The 22324-nt window shown below is 37.9% G+C and overlaps 1 protein-coding gene across 1 annotated transcript in view; it reads left to right on the top strand.

The window, feature by feature from the left end:
• Positions 1–22324, top strand: part of NAALADL2 (N-acetylated alpha-linked acidic dipeptidase like 2) — a 218059-nt gene that overhangs the window by 147936 nt on the left and 47799 nt on the right. Inside the window, exons 10-11 of the mRNA XM_041406077.1 lie at positions 911–1057; positions 14964–15059. Coding sequence (XP_041262011.1) covers positions 911–1057; positions 14964–15059 — 243 coding nt within the window. The remainder of the gene's footprint in view (positions 1–910; positions 1058–14963; positions 15060–22324) is intronic.

Raw genomic sequence — 22324 nt, forward strand, 5'->3', positions numbered from 1 at the left:
ATATACAGAATTTGCTGTATTTTTGTGTTAAAGTAGAATCTTAGGCTATTCTTCTAGAAAACCTGTAATTTTGTAGGTAGAGGTGAGGAAGTTACGTTATACTATATAAACTGTTAGCTAAATGCAAATAATCTCCAATACTTCAATTTCCTAATATTCTTGAACAGAAACCTAAGTAGCTTATTTGCTGTAATAGATGTTGAAAGCCTTTACACCTACTGTTTATTAAGTTTTTAATTACCTGGTAGATTTAAAAGCTACACAAGTCTGTGGCACTCAGTCTGGGCTTGATTTCCAGTTTCCATATTTATTACAGTTCTGTTGCTAAGATTTCACCATTAAATACTTATGTGAAAGAAATAAAAAGATTTCACTGGCTAGAATTTTTTAAGAAACCTACACAGAAAATGTGTATTATTTACACAGAAGACGTGTATTGGGTATCTTTAGCCTTTTAATTGTGTTTTTCTCTTAAGCCCCACTTTGTGGGAAATTCTTTACATTGCCAATTTGTACAATTCTGTACACAGCATTTCACAGACATATCATAGATTGAATATGACAGTCCCATACAGCTTTTTCTTGGGGCAGAGCATGCTATTAACTGCATAGGAGCCATTAAAGATCTCAAAATCTTCCAAAAGGCACCACCATGATGCCTTTTAATCTTCTGGGCAGCATGAGGCATTCTGTGTGCCTTAACTCTTCTCTTGCCTCTCCTCTCACCTCAGATAAGAATTTCCTTTTCCTCTGAAAGACTCAGCCATGTGGCAGCAAAACTTCACTCTCTTCCATGTTGAAGTTGCTTCAACCCAAAAATTGCTGTTTAAATGAGATATTGCTACAAGTCTTCAAGAGCCTGACTGCAAATAATTAAGTAGAGTTTTGATTTGTGTTTGGTTTTTTTCAGATCCAGAGCTTGAACTGTGTGGAAAAGGCTAGATGTCCAGAATCCAATGTGAGTTCTGTGCAGATACAGGGAGATTCAGATTATTTCATCAACCACCTCGGAGTACCTGCCACGCAGTTTTCCTATGAGGACATCAAAGCATCAGAGGTAGTTATGACAAACTGAAAATAGCAGCAAGATAAAATTATGTTTTCTCAGGTTATATCCTGTACCAGTGGAATTTTATCTAAGTACATTTTTTTAGGTATTTAGAGGATTACCACAGATCTTCAAAGTGGCTTTTTTCTAGGGATATTGTATTCAAAGAAACAGCTACACATTGAGGGATGTTGTGTTAAAATGTTAATATTGATGATAATTTTGTAGGCTACATGTTATCTAAGCCAACTTTTGAGACTGTTTTCAACAGAGAGGAAACAGGTATTGATGTGTATTTTTTTACTGCACAGTAGGATGTGAGAATCTTCAAAATGAGCTCTATATCCATTTTCATATCATGAGAAAAATAAGATTCTCTAGGATAACCATTGGTCGTAAGGATCTGTATGCTTGATTGGAGTCTGTTCCAGACACCATGGCATTTTTCAGTCCATCATCCTCTGCAAGGCAGGTGGAAGGAAGAGGCATTTTATGCTGTTTGGAGTTCAGGCTGGAATTGCAGACAAATAAATTCTTAGGAGGGTTTGTCCTTCCTCCACCTTCACTACTGTAGGTTATTTGCAGCTGGACATCTCAAACTCAGCCTCACTTGGTGAGCTGAAGAGCAGGAAGGCATTAGGTGTTTCAAGATGCAACAGGCAGGAGAAGAGGTGTGTGTTTTCATGCAAATGTAAGGATGCACTGACTTCATATTCTCCTCACTTCTTTCTCCTCTTCACTGTGCTCATCTCCTGTGTGCACATCTTTCCAAGCTGAGGAGCAAAGCTGAGGCTGGGCTGAGCTGGAATGTTTCCTGACACTGCCTGCTGACATGCTTCTCTTTCACACATGCAGAACAAAGCAGGGATGTGCCAAATAGGGAGCATTGCTGTCGTGTTGTTGTGTAAATTAAAGTAGATTAAGTCAAGAATTTATATCAATAAGGAGACTTCTGTTTCTAAACATCATGGCACCTATCAGGCAAAGTTTTCGATTTCAGATTTCAGAATGTTTATGGAAGGCTTGTGGTCCAGTGGCATTTTTTGTTGTCACTTAGCAGCTATTCCACATAGTTTTCATTCAAGATCTGTGTATATACAGACCATGAGCAAGAATCTGCAAAATTCAGTATATCAAAATAGTGAGTATTTCCCAGCAACATTTACAATATGAACATTGAAGGTTCCCTTGGCTATTGTCTGCTTTAATACAAGGTTATTCTTCATGTTCAGTTAACCTTGTAAATGTGCAATTTTGTCTCTCAGAATGACTCGTCAATGTAATTAAAATCATAAATGACAATATTTCTATATTTACTTAAACATGACACTCTAAATTTGGTTCTTTGTTAAAAATTCAGCTTTTGTCCTTGAAAATTCATTTCCTAGAAATAAACTTGCTAAGTGTAATCTGCAGTCTTGAAGTAGATGTACTGCACTTCTCAGACTGTAGAAGACCTTGACCCCATGAGGTCTGTTTTATGTGAGAAATAAATCTGTTTGGCACAATGTGTAAATTTCTCTTGGCAAGAGGATGGAATTTTTCCCTGAAAGTGAAATCACACAGAATGACTAAATTTGGATTATTTGCTATATCTGTGTTATTTATTGTAAAAGTTGTTAACAGTCCTCCAGAAGATAAGCTCATTGTCTCTCTTACATTCTATCAAACAAGCAATCTGTTTATCCTTTACTGTTTATTGCCATTGTTGATTGTGGATTCTATTTATTGACAGATAGTATAAGGCAGATAAATAACTCTGTGTTGACAGCCATGTTAATAAACATTGTAGGAATTTCTGTTAGGCAGGTTAGGGGCTGATAAAAATCTCTTGGTTTGCAGGGCAGGATTTTTGCTTTTTTGTTTCCATCCAGCTTTTTAAACTACACCTCAGCTTTGTCAGCTTCAATGCAAAACAAGATTTGGGCAAACAGGTTCAGAAATGGAGTGTAATCATTTTGCCAGGTTGGTTTCCTCTTCTCTCTCTTTCTCTCACTGCTGTGACTACTCAGGAATCACTCTTCCTTTGGAATATACATCACTTGTTTATTTTACCCACCTGTCAGCCACTGTGCAGTGTCAGGTAAAACTGATGCTGTTCCACAGCTGGAAGAAACTGGTTTGGAGTTAAAAAGCCCAAGACCTGTGCTTGTATTCTTCCTCCAGAGCAGCAGCTCCAGGTCAGCTTTAGAAATGCATTTCTTACCCAGTCGGAGCAATGCCAGTCCGCAGAGAGAAGGTTATAAAAACCTTCCATTGACAGGAACCTGAGGAGTAAATACAAGGAAATAAAAGTTGTAAGAGGAAACACTCAGGCCAGAAGAGTAAGTAAAACTGTCTGGCTTGGAATTCCGTAATACAGTGAACCACAGCCTCGGGGAGGTTAAATCTGCCTGGCAAATGCCCGTGGTCGGCTCTGTGAGCCAGTAAAGTGCATTCTGAGAATTCAGCCACTGCTGTAAAAGTGCACTGGGTGAAATGCAGCTCTTTTATTCAACAGCAGAAAATATGCAGCATTTGAGTCTCAAAATAAGTAAACTTAGAAGAATTTCTCTAGTGGAAAAAATCATAATATTGCCCCAGTTTCCAAGGATTCTCTTGCAGTTACTAAAGAAAGCCTTCCTCATCCCCTTACCTCTGCTGTGCTGGGTTTTCCATCACATGAGGGTCACATTCTGATTAGTAATATGTTAGGAGACAAGCTGATCAGATTTTCCTAATACTGCTGATTATTTTGCTTTCAGTATGAGGCATGCTATTCAAGAGAATGATTAGTGTGCATCCAAGTCACTGTGTAGAGTCTCCAGAGAGAGACCTAAGTGTTGGTTTCAAATCAGAGTTCCTCTGCTACTGAAAGCCATGATTAGTCTATTAGTCCTCACCTCAGCAGAGAATAGTGTTAGAAACATATTCTGTTAGCTTTACAGCAACAAGGACGAGTAACATAAACTAAGAGAGCTGTTAAATCAAAGACTTGTCTTAGTCACTCTCTGTGCTGCATAAAAGCTGGATAGCAGTCAAATTACTTCATTGTATGAGCATTAGTATGTCAGAAATAACTGCATGGCACAGGTGAGTACATTCTGATTATTTTTCCCATGTGTGTACTGTTTCTGTGCTCTTGAAAATATTAGTCCTGTTTATATAACAGTGTATTTTCAAACCCAAAAATGGTGTAACAGGTATAACACACACATGTCCTCCATAATGAGAAAATACATGCATGTAACAGACAAAAGAGTCTGTTCATCACAACTCTGCTTGGTGTCTTAGATATAAATTCCTCTCCTGCGGTATTTTAACTTTGTAAGCAAAGTAATCTTATTTACATAGCTGAAGTTCAGCTCTTGGTTACCTGATTGTAAATTATGAATAACTCTGAAAACACCGGACATGGTGGTGTATGATCTCAGGGACGTGCACTCGGTTTCTGTTTGGATTCATGATGGTTCTCATTTTTGAATGCATGTACATGGATTGTGTGCCTGCCCTATCACTCAGAGCTCACCTTGTTTCTCATACTTCTCCTTCTTAGTTCCTTAAGATTTGCATTATTGTTCTTTTTGTACGAGCATCATCTTTGTAATTTTCCATGTTTACTTTTCCTCTTGATGGAGCACCTTAAAGTGTAGTTTGCTCTGCTGGACTCAACATTCTGATGGCCTTTTTTCTTTCATGAAAGGGGACAGGGAAAAATAGTTTTTAAAAGATGTGTGTTTGGGTAGTACTGGGCTTCTTCCCTGAAGCGAAAAGATTCAATCCCCTGGTTACAAGTTAATTTATTTTGATTACTTCCTTCCTTACACAGTTTATAGCATAGCTGCTGAAGTCCTGGAGCACAAGTAATCACAGACACTGAGAAAAAGAGCCTTGCTGTGGCTGCATAATGTTTGGGTAGTAGAGAAAATATAAAATGGGTTTTCCATGGTTTCAGTCAGGGATTTGACTTTTTCTCCAGCATTGTAACTCAAACATCATTGAACTGTTCAGCATTTTGAGTTCCATCACTTACAAACTTCAGCTGATACAGGTTTATTTTGACCTTTTTTGAAGATGGAAATTAGTTGACTGTTACCATCCATTTCTGTGTCATTGCAGTCAACAGTTTCATAAGGAATCCTTTTTTTTTTAATTATAGTTGGATGATTTCCCATGTTATCTGCATATTATTCATCCTTCTCAGTGCATCCTGCTACAGAATGATTCCAGTCTGGTAAAACAGAATCTTAAATCCCCTCTGCGATAAGGTAGTAGTTTACATCAACATTAGCATTTTTACTTTGCTTGGGAAAAAAACACTGCTGCACATGCAAGTTATTAAAAAATAACCAACAGCTTACTAACTTGCTCTTTTTTTTTTTTAATATTTATTGATGGACACATAATCATCATGAAACATTTCATAGTAGATGTCCACGTTTGGGTATGCAAGACTCACAGAACATTTACTTTTACACCTAGATCATAAAAGTTGTTTTCCGTATCTTCACTCAAACTTAAGTACAGGCAAGAAGTATAAAAATTACCTGTCACATTATTCACAGGCTAGACCAAGGTAGTGTAATACCATGGACCACTAAGCTAATTTAGAAGAAAGATGAAAAGAGGTTTCTTTATAGAAGGCATTTGTATGTAATATATGTAGAAGAGTTTAGAATTTTGACAGTTTGAGATTGTATCCTCTTTAGAGAGAATGCATAATGATTTTTATTTCTGTTGAAATATGCATAACTTTCTGAAGGTAACTTTCAACTTTCATTAGGGCCCTTAAAAGTGATTTTCACCCAAACTGGTGTAAAACAGAGGGCACTAAATCTTAACTCTCCAGTGAATGTGGTCTCTTAGTTGTTACCATCAGCCTCTGCATCCTCCCTCCCACCCTGTTCTGCCCTCTTTTCTTCCCTTTTATCACTCTTTGGGGAAACTTACTGCAGGTTCTTCACTTCAGTATTTACATGCTTAGACTGACACATCATGCACTTCTCTCAAAAGAACTCAAAAGCTTTCCAAGATTTCTTTGTTATGAGAAAAGAAACAGAGGAACCGTCCTTGATAGAGAGAACTTAGGGTCTAGTTTACAGAAAAATAACTCTCATCTTGCAAGCTGCTTTTGTCTCTTTGATGTGCTGATATTGGTGAAAGGGAGGGCTCAGCATGGAGTGTTCTTCAGTGCATCTCCCTTGTATCTGTTCCAAAGTGAGAAGGAAGATGGTGTTTGAACCCCAAACACATTTCATTTTTAAATTCATCTACATGTATAATCAGTGTGGCTTTGTGGAAGGAAACAAAGTCTGTGGTATAGTTTCCACTCCACAAATACAACCTTGATGTGTCCATCAATAAATGTAAAAAAAAAAAAAAGCAAGTTAGGGAAGTTGTTGGTTATTTTTTAATAATGTGCATATGCAGCAGTGTTTTTTGATGTGTGTACCTTGAAAGCAAACCTCAGTAGTCTGACCTGTGGTATTCTTTATTTTTAGCTAGTTTTTTTTCAGTCATGTAATTACTGCTCAAACAGTTCCAGTGCTTAAAGTCAGTCGACTTTTATTTTCTGAAGTTCTGGATCTCTCATGTTCTTAATGCAGTTATCTCACCACCTTGAATCACAGCATTAATCCATTGTTGCTCCATATGCAGATGATTTTCTCCTTTAATTCTGTGTCCTCCAGTCCCTTTCCAGCCAGGAAAGAGTTAGTGCAGCCATGACTCAGTCTTGAGATTTCTGACTGCTTGGATTATCTACAGCTGACCAGGCCCTTCTGGTAAATGTCCTGCTGTTTATCTGACATTATTATTTGTATCCTGCTTGATTAAGTGTCACCCAGTACCAATTAATTTATCAAAGCCAAGTATATTTATCAAGAAATTCTATTAGAAGCATCACAGCATCATTTTCTTGGAGGGATCAGGGTGGACCATATGCAAAGACACGATGTGCTTAATTCAGCTTTAGCTGCTCAACAGAGAACTTCAGGGCCTGGGGCATTGTGTGAATGTCCTTGGAAGAGATTTAGCGCTGGTTGTCTGAGTCTGCAATTCCAGGGAATTTCTTACCCCAAACAGAAGCCTTGTTTCTCCTCTTACATCGAGTCTAGGAGGGAGTTTGCATAACAGCAGTGTGTTGCTGTGCTGATCTGTGATTTGGTAGCTTTTCCATCTGAAAATACAGCTCTGCACGGCTCCCCTCATTCCCTGTTTTATTTCTCTTTTCTCCCTGATACATGTTAATTTTTTTAAGGAAATAACACCGCTGGTAGTTGCCCATGGGGGGTTACTGGAGATGTTTCAAGCCTGTATGAAAGATTCCAAGTACCAGTGTGCTTGGTATACCAGATAGTCTTTGCAAAGGAGCAAATGTGTATCAGCCTCAGGATGCTTGCTTGGGAACCCAGGATTCCCTTTCCTGAGCTGCCTCTGGAGAGTTTGATGCTGTTGCACTTGCTGTTGAGAGAATTTATTAACTGTGTAGTAGAACTTTAAGGGCAGCAAGGTGTGGCAGTGGGAGTTGGTTGTGTCCAGGTGAAGAGAGAGGTTTCATTTGTGTTTCTGGACAAGCAGTGAGCTGCCAGTGCATAACAAGGAATGGTTCCAGGAGTCCCCAGCAGGTTTCCTGGGACTACCTGAGGGTCCAAACCACAGCTGCCTTTCTAACTCAGAGATTATGCTGGCTTTATAATAGCTGTGCTTCTCTTTATTCGGACTGATTTTTTCATGACCAATGTGTTTTTTCTGTCTCTAGCATAAATTGGTGTTTTCTAATTTCTCAGTTCAGTCAGGGGTTAGTGTAGTACTCACCAATAATTCATTAATTCATTAGTCCATCTGTTCATTTGGACGCTAATTGAGTTGAATTTGGTAGTGAGAGCATGGTGAAATTGTTGAGGTTAATGACTCAGTGTTTTACAAGACAAAATGCATTTGATGTTCAATTGATTGCTTGAGTTGTTTTATTGAATAATATGAATATTTAGCTACTTAATTTCATGGAAGAGCATCTTTGTTATTGCACTAATGCTAGTGAAACTGATGACGTCCTCATCAGTTTGGATACATTACCCTGCTCCAAAAATTTCTGTCTGGCCTCACAAATCCTAATGCTTTGATGTTCCAAACATCACACAGTGCATCCAGAAGGGGAAAATTCTTTACATAAGCTTGCCTTATGGTATCAAAATCACACAGCTTCTTTAGCATTCATTCACACTGCATGAGTACATGTTGTTTCTGTGAGCTCTGTCCTTGCAGATTCCCTCAGAGGCTCCTCGGTGTCTTGGAATTGACTGAGGATTGTTGGAAGGCAATGGAAGAAAGTGAGGGGAGTTAATAGGATCAATAGGATACGGGAAAATGTGAAAAATTTGTTTAGACACCAATTAATTGCTTCTGTTTGAAGCATCTAGTTACTGAAACTATATATTATCTAAGGACAGATGTCACTGAATTCTCTGTTCTTCCTGGAGAATTAAATGGCCTGTTGCATTTCATGGTAATGTTTTACCATTGTCCTTCTGAGTGGCTGCATTCAACTGACCAATTAAATATTTTCTGGCAGGATATCTGGAATAAACATCAAAACTTGTTTTGCGCCACTAGATATTAGTAGTGTGGCACTCAGTTTTGTTTTTTGGAGGGAAAAATCAAGATCACTGGACAATCAAACAGCTGTGGTTTGGGTCAGTGATTCATTCTTGCTGATAAAATTTGCAATATTTGATATATCTTATCATGGATATTGAAGAACTGGTTAAAAAGGCTTCTGATAAAAATGTCTTGAAGACATTGTTATTCTTAGCAAAACAATTTTTATCACTGCAAGGTGGTGAGCCTCCCACCTACACAATATTCACTGTAATTAATTGGGGTTTTTTTGGGTTTTTTTTTTTTTGAGCACTAAAATTTAAAGTGGGAAATAGGAAGCATTGCATCAGGAAATAAAAGCATTGGTAATATTTGATTGTGAAAGACATTGTCACTTGGATTCATGACTTCCAGCAGGACATGGTTAGGGTGATCCAAGAAAAGCCCTTCTCTCTCAGATGTACTGAATCTTACTGAGCTTCCTATTTCTGAGTTCTGAAACTTTGGGAAGATCTTCTGTCAGGTTCCAGGTTTCTGACTTGGGCCACTCCTTCCGGGATTCATGACTTCCAGCAGGAAATGGTTAGGGTGATCTTCCTGGAACATCATGTTTCTGCATAATTTGAATGCTCACAATTGATCATGAAATGCTACAAAATGTGCTTGCACCCTTCACACAACACATCCAAGAAAAGCTGTTCTCTCTTAGATGTACTGAATCTTACTGAGCTTCCTATTTCTGAGTTCTGAAACTTTGGGAAGATCTTCTGTCAGGTTCCAGGTTTCTGACTTGGGCCACTCCTTCCTAAACTGCTGATTCTGCTTTCAGTGTAAAAAGCACCAAGGGAAAACTGCAGAGGAGTAAAACCAGGCAAGTATCCTGACATCCTAAAACTTGCTTTCTTTGTGCTGCAGTCTGTGAATTTATAGCTTTACAGTGATTATTTCAATTCACTTACTAACATAAGGAAGAAAACATTAAATTAAAAGAGATGAGAGAAATGTGCTTATATTCTTTTCCTTATGACTGTTGGCTGGGTTTTTTTCTGGCTGCAGTTGAGTTGAATAATAAAATAACTTGTGCAGCAGTGATTCCAATTCTGCCTCTCCTATATTCTTGTGCAGCCTTCTTTGGCAGGCCTTGCTCATTTTGTCCAGCATTGGGTAGCATTGCAAGGTCACTGCACATCTTTACCAGAATATTCAAACAGAAAATAGATGTGCTTTTGTTTCTTTTCTGAAAGGTCTTCAGTAAACTGAAATGGTGAAAATATAGAAGAAAAGACTCTTGTCAGAAACTCCTTCTGACAAGCCTGTTTTGCAGGGGCCTTCTCACTTTCAAGACACGTGTTAGGCTGTGGCAATTGGAGAGCTTTGCTTAATAAAAATCATTTTAAAGGACCTTTTTTATGTCTTATGCATCAGAGAAACAAACTTTTACATTACTTTATAATCTTTTGTGGATTTGGGAGGTGATATTTAATTAGATATCCAGAGCATTTGCTGGAAGGGGTAAAGCTACCCTGCTAGTGAGATGGAGAGGCAGGAAATCTCTTCTGCAGTGCATTTGCAGCCCTATGGGCCTTTATTATTGAGAAATCCTGTATGCCTGTTATTATTTCATCAATTCAATTTGAACCATACTTTGGCTTCAGTCTGTTCTATTCTACATAATCTACTTTTTCAGTAAATCTGCTTCACTCTGCAGTACCCTCCCAAAGTAAAAGTAATCCAGATAGATGATGATAAGCCATATTTTAGTCTATGAGATACCTTTTCCATTACTCTCTTTTTGATCCTTCTTACAGTCAAACCTCTTGTTCAATCACCCTGCCAGGCAGTATAAAAAAGTGGGAAGAGATGGCCTTTTAGCCTAGGTGAGGTGAAACAACTCTGTCACAAAGAAATGCAATTGTATATTTTCTGCCCGGACACCGTATGCCAATTGCTTGACTTAGGGAAAATGGAAGAAGGAATTAGTGAGAGCCTGCAGTGCAGATTTCAGAGGTGTTTTTGTTCTTCTCACTGCTCTCTCTTTATCTTTTCTCCTGGCAAGGCTTTCTCCATCACACTGTGACAATTCTTTGGCACTGGTGTTGAATACAGACAAGTCCTGACGCAGTTGGGAAGCCTCTGGGATTCTGGGTAATAGTTTTGGGCGCTGCACAGCTTCAGAGTGTGCCTTGTGTGACTGCAGCCTCCCAGCTGAACCTGTGCCCAGGTTGATTCCGAAGATGTGCAGTGTCTACTCTGTGTTTCAGTTGCCAGACGCTGCGCATTCGTGTGTATCCCTCATTTCTCTGCAATTCCACTTTTTGTGCTGTTGTACTACAAAAAGGCAGAAAGAGTGAAACAGGTTAATAGCCCATGGAACACACACAGCATGTATTTATATTGGACAGGTAACAGAGCACAGTGTCAGTCCTGATGAAGCAAAAGCAACCCCTAAATTCTCACCTTCTAGACATTTTTCTTTGGTCTGTATGAAGAAAATAAACATTTTTCTCTTGGTTTCCATCCTTCTTTTGTGTATTTGCGTTGCAGGCTTTAGCAGTGTAAGATTAGCACATTTATACCTCTTGCCTACCTGTACAAATTTCAGAAGGATTTCTGCTCTCACTTGCTTCCTTTCTGTTTTTACTTTTCCTGGTGCCTTCTTTTGTCTCCTGTGCAATGTAAAACTGGTGCCATAAATATTGTGAAGTGCTGAAGGGCAATGCTGGCCTGATTATGGACAATTCTGACAAATGTTAACAAGGGTGGAGTCAAACGGGATAAAGAACTTTAATCTGAAGATTGTTTTTCCAGATGGAGCATCTTTGTTGCTGGGTGGAGAAACCTCCACTGCCTGTTACTTTCAAAACAAATAAATGACAAAAAAACCTCACCTCGCCCTCCTCCCCACCAGCCCCAGAAAAATTATTTCTGGAGATATTTGTGTATTGTTAACCAGGTCAAGAACAGAAGGTCTTCTTGTAAAAGCTGGGGAACATTCAACAGGCAAGAAAAATCAGTTTGGGGTGTGGAATGAGACCATATTAAGGAATTGTTACCTACATAATTTGAGTACATAAATTCACAATTTCTCTAATTGGTAATTTTACTGTTTCTCAAGTAATTGTCAGGAAAACAGAATCTTTCGTGGATTCAGCTTGTAAAAAAATTAACATGTATTTATAGAAATAATTTCAGTTTTAAGACTATGTGTGGCAAAATTTGATATATTTTAAAAACTTTTTTATGTAATAACAGCAAAATATGTCTCTAAAGCATGTTTTGGTATTTACTGTTTTCCATTAAATAGCCAGTAGTGCTGTGGGATTTTATTCGTGATTTAAAATGCATTGGTTGAAAGTTGGCATATAAATTGAAAGTAGAAGACAGTACACAAGGGATGGTGAATTTAGTACCTTTAGATGGTGAAACATTTTGTTCTCTTAATTAGTTAAGGAAGGATAAGTTAGAAAAATGAGTGTAGAAAATCAGAAGTGAATTTTAGTGCAAGTGTCCATCATAAATAAGCAAGAGTAAGCCAGATTTGGGGCTTTAAGAGATTTTAGCCTGCATTTTTGATTTCTATTTAATTGATTCATAAATCAATTAATTACTGTCACAAGACCCGAGGGCAGCAGGAAATTGGGTTCAAATTAAAAAGAAAAGGAGGCAATTTGTTTTAAGATTGAAAGTTGGATGTTCAATCGAAGTTTAATCAGAAGTGACCCATTATTTGAAAAGTAGAACATCAATGTCGTTCTAATTTCACAGAATGCTTCATTAAATGAGTATTGAAAAGACCAGGTTAACTGATCATTCTAAAAGGAACACGAGACAAAGGAATCTCACTTCCAAATACGTGTTGTGCTTGTTCATTTCTCTTCTGAAGAGTTCATAGAGATACCAAATAATTTCATTGAGAATTCAGGGATTATTGGGGTGGTCCTTTGTAGATAGTAATGTTTGTTTGATAAAACTTAACTTCGTATCAGAAGAGAAAATCTTCTTAATCGATTTGGATAGCCATGAACTTAAAGAAAAATCAACAGAACGTGATGAAAGGCAAAGGCAGAAATTTTCAAAGCACTGCTGGAAGTTGGGCCTCCTAAATTTTAGGATGTTTCACAGTGGTCTGACCTTGAGAAGGTTTTTTCATTATTTGATTCCATCTCCAGAGCATTCACAATGCACTGAAGACTCTGCCCTCTGAACAAGGTGAGGGTGCTGCTCATGCCTGGCTGGAGCAGAGGTGATGATTTGTGTTTAGGAGGTGAGTGTGGGAGAGAATGAGGACAACAACTGCAGCTGTGCCTCCTATTGTGGCTGAAAAGCATAAAGGAATAATACTTTTTAATGCTTTTGGATTAGCAAGTCTTTCTCTTGGTGTGCATTTACTAGAAATTTGCTTAGCAAATTGCTGTTCAAAAAAAGCCAAAATGCACTCACTTGTTGTGAGCTTGGTGAAACAACAACAGAGAAGTGATTCTGTTTCCAGCTCATGGAAGGTGTTGCTCTTGCTGTTAAATGCTGAGATGCTCTTGGAACATCATCTGGACCCTCTCTCTGCCTTGTGCTCCCTGGCATAAAGAGTGGGCTTCTGTTAGTTGGGAAGCTCATGCAACTTCCTCTGGTGAGCATAGTGCTTGAAAAACAGCAAAAGGCTAAAGAAACAAAGTTGGCATTTCTAACAGTTCCTTAGCTTGTTATGAGGGGAAAAAAAAAAAAAAAAGGCAGCCACAGCTGTTTTAAACACTTGCTTTTACAAGTGCACAGCAAGATGATTTCAGATGTCAGCAAGTTTTTTCAAACAGCAATCCTTTTCAGGATCTTTGCAAGCAGGGACTTGATTCCCTCATGAGCAAAACAACTCATCCCTTGTGATGTCCAAGTTGTTTTGCTTCATTTGCTGATCGTTGCCTGTGTAAGTTGAGTTCTTCCAAAGGCAGAGGCTGCTGGTTCACCTGGCCCAGGTGGGGTCTGGTTTGGGGTGGGAGAGAAGCCAGGTGAGCAGTGCCTCCCTGCTTTCCAGGCAGCTGATGCACCAAGCTTTACATTCCAAAGATATTTCCCTAGATGGAGCAATAATCTGACCTTGTGTAGCAAATCTCATTTGGTAGTCACTCCCTTCCAGGACTCTCAGTGAGATACTCAAGAGTGAATATAAATAATGCAACTCTCTTTAAGTTATTGATTGTGTTTATGTGACTGATGATGAGCAGCATTAGCACCACCACAGCAAAATGAGGATGTTCCTCAGCAGCCCCCCAGTCAGATGGCACAGCTCTGTACACTGCTATGCAACTTGAAACAAAGATGAATAGTTATGAGTTAATGCTGAAGTATGTATTTTATCTTTGTAATAAATGACTTTGTGCATCTTCTCCCTGAGACCAAAAAAAAAAAAATTCTGAAAGAAAAAATTACTTCATTTATTTTTGTGATGTTTCTGTGACAAGTTATGCAACACACAGATGCATCACTGAACACAAAAATTTATATGATGCAGTGTTAATTATTTAGAAAGTGGTGGGAGTTTGCTACCAGAAATAATCTCCTAGAAATGCATAGAAATACTGATAGAATATTGATCATGAAGGAGTTAATTTACAGAAAAATTCAACAAGCAAATTTACCAGCAATGTAATGTAATTCCTGCTTTAGGCATCTGGGCACCTTTGAGGCTCACAGGTTTGTTTTATACTGTTTTGCCTTTTTTTCCAGCCCACTCCTTGGTATTGGTTTCTTGTTTCCTTGTGACAACAAATGTGGAAATAATGTCTTGCCTTTTTTACAGTACAAGAAGAGGTGAACATTCTGTACAAACGATATATTAGATTGTCTGGTGTTAAAAGAGTGGTCAACATAAAGTATATAATTTTAGGGAGTTGAAAAAATCCCTTATTATGTAGATGGTATCACTGGATAGAGAAGTAGGATGGTTGGAGAAGATAAAAGAGTATTCCTTGATTATTGTGGTTACATTTCTCCTGAAGACTTAAATCATAACATAGTTAATAAAATGTCTGATTGCTGCTTAGCACAGAATAAAGCTGTGTCGATTTATTTATTATTTTTTTCTCCTGGTAGGCAAAATTTTTAGCTGTTTTGGGAAGCATAATTACAGAGACAACTGCCATTCCAGAAATAAAGTCATGCTACTTAGGGGTTTTTTGCCTTTTTCGGGGGCTTGGAATCAGTTAATGAGATCAGTGAAATAAGTGTCGTAATCATCAAAATTTAAGAAAGATTTGAAGGGTTTCTCAATCTATCAACAAAATTCAATAACCAGTTGAAGGAGGAAATCAGTGTAGAATCCTAAAAACCCCTTTCTTCTTTCTCACAGAATTCCAGCTTTCTCTCTGAAGCTCTTTTTCCTGTACATGCAACAAAAACTGAAGAGCTGGATCCCTCCTTCAGCCTGCATGAGACCATTGCAAAGGTAAGAGAAGTGGAGATCTCATTTATACATACTTTCCTCTTGAATGTGCTAATAATTTTGAAATATGATCTGTTTATTTCCCTGTGAATCCTTTGAATATAATTAAAAATTGTGGAGTTCTCTTCACTGGGATCCACGTTGGGAATATTCTTTACATTGGTCAACTTGTGTAATCAAGGCAGTTTCACGTGCAAATGCTTCACTTGAAACTATAACTTTCATTCTTATTTTTCACTGCAAATCACTCACAGTCTGCTTTGCTTGTATGGCCACTCAGGCTGGTGGAAAAGCTTGTGTTGATTTGAAGCCCTTCATCTCCATCAGGGAAATAGATTTTACTGTTTCTTAGGGTTTTTCCATGTATATGGGTTGATACTAAATAGCAGTGTAAAAGTTTGAGTGTAAATTTTACATGAGGGTTGATGTAAATACTAATAATCAGGTAACTGTGTGCTCTCTGATGTCAGTGGGTACCCTAATTTCATGGACACTGAAAAGGAGGAGATTGCTAAATGTGGCAGGAAAAAAATGAACGAGGTATGCAGCTATTAAACAGATGGATCTGTAATCTAAGTGCTTAGAAGATCTAATTTGTCAGAACAGTTCTCAGAACAATTCATATTAAGATCTTGGCACTGAAAAGGTGGATTTAGGGGGATTGCTGTGAGAACCGTGCTGATCTGAAGCATTCAAAGAAAGAGAAATCTCTAAGCTTCCCAGTGGCAAAGAACTGAAACATTCAATAGTGTGATGCAGTACAAAACTTGGTGGTACCTTAAGTGAGATTTGCAGACCTTGTAATTTCAATATAAAAATATATGTAATATCAAGTATTAAAATGGAGGAGTGTGTGCCTGTGTGGCAGAAAAGGGATTTTCCCACCTGACCAGAAGTCAGATAAAACTCCCTTTTTATCAAATGCACACTCAGAAAAGTATATGCTATTTTTAAATAAATTTCATCAGTGTTACTCAGCACAGTGTTTCGTGGTAACCAATCAATCCAGTTATTAACCAGCTTGAAAATACTTTTCTGTCCACTTTCTGCTCACCAGAGGACACTCATGAGACTGGGATCATGCAGTTGTGAAAGCTGGAATGGCAGACCCCTAACAGGGGTCTGGAGCCACTTACCCAGAACCATGAAATAATCTCATGTTGATTTTTACTCTGTCAGGCACCAAAGTCATGAAAGGCACACCAGAAGTGACATAATTGGTTTCATGATGAGTTATGGGTGCTGACAGATAACTCTTGAGAAAATTATTAGTGAACCTGATTATTCCACACTCCAATTATGGAATTGCATAAAGTAGAATTACTCTAATGCAATTAACTTCTAAACATTAAACAAAACAGCAAGAGGGAGGAGTGTTTCCATTTCTAGAGGAAATAAGGGGGTTTTATGTAACATACTGTGATATTTCTATTTTTTTAAAATATAAACACTTCCAAGGAGATGACAGGCAGGTTCTCTTCTTGAAGCAAATGGAATGAAAAGTATGCACATGTAATGAAGAGACTGCTGGACTGTTGGTAAATGAAATTCACATTTTGACCACAGATAAGGTGCAGCACAAGAATGTTGACTTGTGGCATTTTCTAACAGGATCATACTGGTGTGTTCCTTTGAAGCATGGAAGGGATATATATTCCCATTTACCTGTGTTTAGTCCCATTAATTTTCTAATATAGGGAACGCTCTTTCAAATTGGCAATGCAGTGATGTCCATAACTTTGATAGGTTCTTTCTCTGTAATCTTTCTAAAAATGAAAATCTGTGGTTTGGTGCATGCTACCTCTGCCAAGGATTTTTTATCTTCCTGCATGGTGTCTGCAAATGAGCTTGGTTTTGTTTGTTTGGGGGTGTTAGTTTGTTTTTATTGGGTTTTTTTGCATGCCAAGATAATGCAACGTATCTAAATTAACATGACGGTCTCAAACTCTTAAAATCCCAAAGACTTTTGGGATTTTGCAGATTTTGAATCAGTAGAATAGTACTGTGAACAGAATGTCTGTGTGGCAGACTTTTATCAGAGGCATTTCTAACAGTATATTATTTCTGGTGTAGATATTTCAACAGAGTACATTCATATTCCTGTGTTATTCCTACTATATTGTGACCTTTTGGGAATCAGATCATTCTTGATAAGGTTGTGCCTGGGCATGCCAATAGCTTCTGCATCCAGGCATCTCTACATCTGTACATTCCATTGAGGTATTTTCTGTTTTCATTTAGAAATTGCCTCTATGTAGAGACAGAGGATTTGGCAGAATTGTTTGAGCAGCAGAGACACAATATTACTCCAGTCAGTTACGGCAACTAAAGTGTTAAAGAGTTTCTTAGGTGTGTGCAGAACTCATCTCACTGGGCAAACAGAAGTCTGATGCATCTGAACTTATCTCATATCCCAGAAAACCTTTTGTCCTTGCAAGGCCCAGGCAGATACATGGCAGCCTTCCCCCATGTCACTGTGTGGAGTGCAGACTGGAAATTTTTCCTATATGCTCTGATTTCCATCACGAAAATGTGGCACTTGGTTGTGAATTTTCACAGGTAATTTCTCCAGTTAGCTTTCTTCAGTGATGTATTCTATTTGATGCAATTTTTAAAATTCCTGTCTTCAGTCGTGTGTGCCAGACTTTGCCATCACCTCTCAGTGTCTTCATCGAAGGCACAAGTTCTGCACAGACCAGCAGAACTCTCACGTCTCTTTGGACGTGAATTACATTATGATTTTGTTCTTTCAAAACTAATTATTAAAGCCTCCAGTCAACAAGCAGGAATATGGACTGGGGTAGGTGAGAGATGCTGGATGAGGTTAACAAAGTAGAAGAACAAGACTCAGTGTGTGAAGTGAGGACCAAGGTGGGGTCCAGATCCAGATCCATATTTCACAATCTACTCTTGATACTGAATTTTTACATGTGGAGTTCGACCTTGTTGTGAATCTACCAGCAATGTCTGGGCTACCATTTGTGTGCCCTGTCACACATGAAAACATGGGTTTTGGGCTGAGAAGGCTGGCAGCAAATCATGTTTTTTTTCAGAGCTCTCATCTGCCCCAAGGTGATGGAGCAGCATAGGTGCAGTGTAATGTGCCAGCTGCTGTAGTCACTCCCTAAGTTAAATAATTTGCTTTTTTTGTCTGACTAACATCTCATATACTGGCTCTGAGAATCTTACTGGTATTTATGGTTTGATGGTATTTGAGATGTTCAAAGCACAACTCTATTGTCTGTGGTGACAGTGTGCATACAAACAAAACCCAAACTTTGTGTTTTCCTGCAAAGGAGGCACCCGTATTTCACAGAAATGGTTTGATTTAGCAGATATTCTCTTAAGCACACAAGTGAGACTCTTTGTTTTACCTTTAGCCTTTGTGCATGAAAGAACATATAATCCAGTTCAAGCAGAGGGTAAATACAAACCTGCTGAAAACTCCTTTTTACCAATATGTGTTTTATTCTGTGGCTATGGTCAGCAGCAATAAAAACAAGAGCAAATCTGGTGATACAACCTGGTACGGGAACTTTTTAATTGTAACTACTAATTAATTCTGTTAATTGTGGTGAATTGGAAAGTAACAACATTCAGAAGGAAAAAAAAAAAAAAGCTGTCTGTGGATTTCTCAGCATTAGATATGAGAGAAGTGACTTTGCTGCTAAAGACATGAGGTTTTCTGACAGACAGTCACACTGTGTTTGGCCAGACAGCATATTCTCTATCTGCTCCAGACTACTTAGGGAGATATGCTTGGAATTTTTCAGCAGTTCTTTGTTCCTAAAAGCAAGTAGCCTCAAGGACTCTTGCACTTTATACTTGAACTCCAATGGATAAAGACTAGGTAATAAAAATAAGCTGAAATTGCAGAACCCCTGGTAAAAATTTGATGAACCAGCTGTACCATCCAACACAGCTCCACTTGGTTAAGTCAGGTATTAAAAAACAGCTCTATTCCACCACCCTCTGAAATTTTCCATATCTTTTCTGCTGATATGCTAATATGCTTCCTTCAAAATGGAATAATTATTACAGGACAGAAGTAATTACATTTCCTCCTGTGACATATATTCATGAGGTTGTGGGAAGATGTCAAAGCTCTGTTATTACAAGATTGTTTCTGAGCTTTTTTTTTTTTTTTGAGTCACTGGAATGTAATGCTTTTAGCTTAGAGAACTCTGGCAGCTATGAAACTATCAGAACAACCAGGAGCTGTGGTTTCAATGAATAAGAGAAAAATCAACAAAAAAATATAGCAGCCATTAGTAGCATGTGTAGAAACCATCCCCATGGATTGTCTGTGGACATTCTTACCTGTTCAGTTCTCTGACTGAAAACAGGAAATTATTTCTACATTCCTTAACTATCTCTGATATTGCAATAAGACTGTATGTTCTTTTAAAAGTTATCATTGGCTTCGGTCAGAGTGTTTCTTAACCAAATTGCTCTTCATAACCATTAGTTCCTGAAGTCCACTTTTAGACCTAAATTGTACTTGGCTACTCTCAAGATTTGTCAGCAAATGTCAGTAAAGGAAAAAAAAAAAAAAATCATTGCATAATTTATCAAGCTAGAGTTGGAATTTAAGTGAAAGAAAAAAATGTGTCAGCTCCATCTGATCCAATCAAACCACAGGATAAACACATAAGCTGATACATAATGTATCATCCTAAATTTTAGGATAGAAAGCCAAGATAGATGTTGTTTGTACATCTCATGGAACACCCTTTTTACTGCAAATTACAGCAATCTGAATAAGCAAAAGAAGATAGGTAGGAGTGAGAGGAAACATTGTTTAATCTCTATTTTAGATATGAGAAAATGAAATACTATGACTCAAAAGTGGTACTTACAGTAACTGAGTAACTACTTCATTTCCTCACCTGAATACAGAATGAACTTGTAAAATCTGATTTGTTTGACACTGTAGACAAAGACTGGAACATTTCAAAGCTGGAGCTAGGTTTCTGAAGGTGCAATACAACAAATATTTGGGATTTGCTGGAATTTCAGCTACCGGCTGTGACCAGCTGGACATCTTTTCTTCTCTGTACTGAGCCCATGGGTGTTCCTGTGTTAGTGGGACTCACCTGCCTTGGAAAGAAGTTACATTTCCCACAGGAATTCCTTCCTTTGCCATGCCTTGTTTTGGTTTAGATCTGACTGCAGCTCTATCTGCATTGGTGACAAGCTCTCAGCAAAGATGTTTGTGACAGGTGTCTTATTTTTTTGGGGAGGTTTTGTCTGCTGGTTGATGATCATGACTGTACAAAGAAGCTACTGTATATTTATTGCACAAGTCAAAAGATTGTTTTCAATTTGCTCAATAGTGGCTTTTTTACTGTGTAATGAGAAAAATCTGTTGTACATCCTTTGCTTTTATTTCAAAAATATAAGTTGCTGTGAGGGATGTCAAACAATTGGACAAGTGCATGCATTTTTTTAAGGAAAGTCAATACATATGTTTATAGAATCATGTAATAATTTGATTAGTATTCAACCACTGAAATGCAACAACTTTAAATCTTAACAAACCTAAAAAAAAATATCTGAAACTTGCTTCTCTAATAGGTAGGAATATGCCTGAGGCTATTTGAATATTCCCCTGTTTCCCACTACCCTGTTCTTCACACACTTAGTTACTGAATTTATCAGACTCTAATTTTATTAATCCATTCTTTAGCACCAGTGCTACCATAGGGCATTTGTTATTGGCACACATGTATTGAATTGGTGGCTTTACAAGGAAGATGAATTTTTCTTTAAAGAAGATGCCAACATTCTAGAGGAATAGTTCCTTTGGGTACTCTAAAAGTACCTTGTCTGTTGTAGCAGCTCTCTGCAGGAGCTCTTTTCTGTCTGCAGATCTTTTGACAAAGATGTCAAATCAGACAGTTCTTTCCCCAGTGCATTCCTCTTAAAACATGAAGTTTTTACTAACAATGATGTAGTAACTACTTTTTTTCTTTTTTTTTTTTTATTTAGTGTATTCCAATTTAAATTTGAGTGAATATGAGGTAAAGTTAGTGGAACTTTAGTATATGCTCAAGTGACAAAGAATGGAAATAGCTGCTTCTGTACTAAGAGTTAATTAGCTGGTTTTGCAAACAACTTGCAGAAAGACCTGGGGAAATACAGCTGCTAAAGTGGATGTTTGTTTGTTTTGGTTTTTAGACCATAGTTATAACTTCCTTTGTGTTCAGTTGTACAGTGTATTCTAGACATGTTTTCCTTGATATTGTTCTCTTACATAGCTACGATCACATTGCAGATGCTGAAGTTTACAGATGCTGAAGTTTGCTTCATGAGCTCAGTCCTGAATTCAAAATCAAATTTTCAAGACTTTGGGTTGTCTTAAGGAATTTTAAAATAACAGATTTCCTTAGGAGACTTAGCCCAATCCATAGTGGTTTTAATCTTGTCTTTAAATGTGGAGACCTATTTTGGCATCAAAGTGATGGCTGAACTTTTCTGCAGCCGTACTCTTGATGCTCAGCATTTCTTGGGATTGGAGCCATGCAGAGGGGGAGGATAGGACCAAAATTAAACATCTAGACAATGCATGAGAAGTGTGTGTCCTGAGAAAAACTCCTAAGAACCAACATACTATGTCCTGAGCTGAGGGATGGGAAGCCTGAAGGAATCTAAGAGTATAAATTAAGCACAAACTAATGTCTGCCCTTATTTAAGTTTAGCCCTTAAATCCTGGTCAAGAGCCAAAAGAAACAGCTGAAATTTCAGACTTCAATGTGCAGCACCATGGAATTCTCTACTTGCATTTTACATTGTGTGGCACTGAGAAGAGTGGCTGGGCCTGTTTCAAATCCCTGCTCTTTGATGTGCTGTGAAATCTGATCCCACTGGCAGATAACCTGCACTTGAAATTCTCATTCTGAATGGTTTTTTAACTTGTTGTGTATGACAAACCTGATGTATTCTCAGTGATAAAAATCTTCATGATGTTTTTGTAACATAATCCTGTGCATGAAATTGTGCTCTGTCCTTGTCCTTTCTTTTCTCCTATTCTGTCTCCTAATACGTTGATGTGCAGGCAGTTCAACTGGGTATAACTGAAAAGCACAATTAAATGTTTTTAAATAGAACTCCTGAAATGAAAGATTGCAAAATGAGCATGAAGGCTGTCTTTTCAAATACAATTGGAAAGCATGAAGAAATTTTCTCAAATGTAGAAGTTGTGAGACAAAATTAGTGTACGCTTAAAAAATTTATGATGAGTCAAAAACCAAATAAATAAATAAATG

The sequence above is a fragment of the Onychostruthus taczanowskii genome, unplaced genomic scaffold, assembly GCF_017590055.1.
Source record: "Onychostruthus taczanowskii isolate IOZ18803 unplaced genomic scaffold, ASM1759005v1 scaffold24, whole genome shotgun sequence".
Lineage (NCBI taxonomy): Eukaryota > Metazoa > Chordata > Aves > Passeriformes > Passeridae > Onychostruthus > Onychostruthus taczanowskii.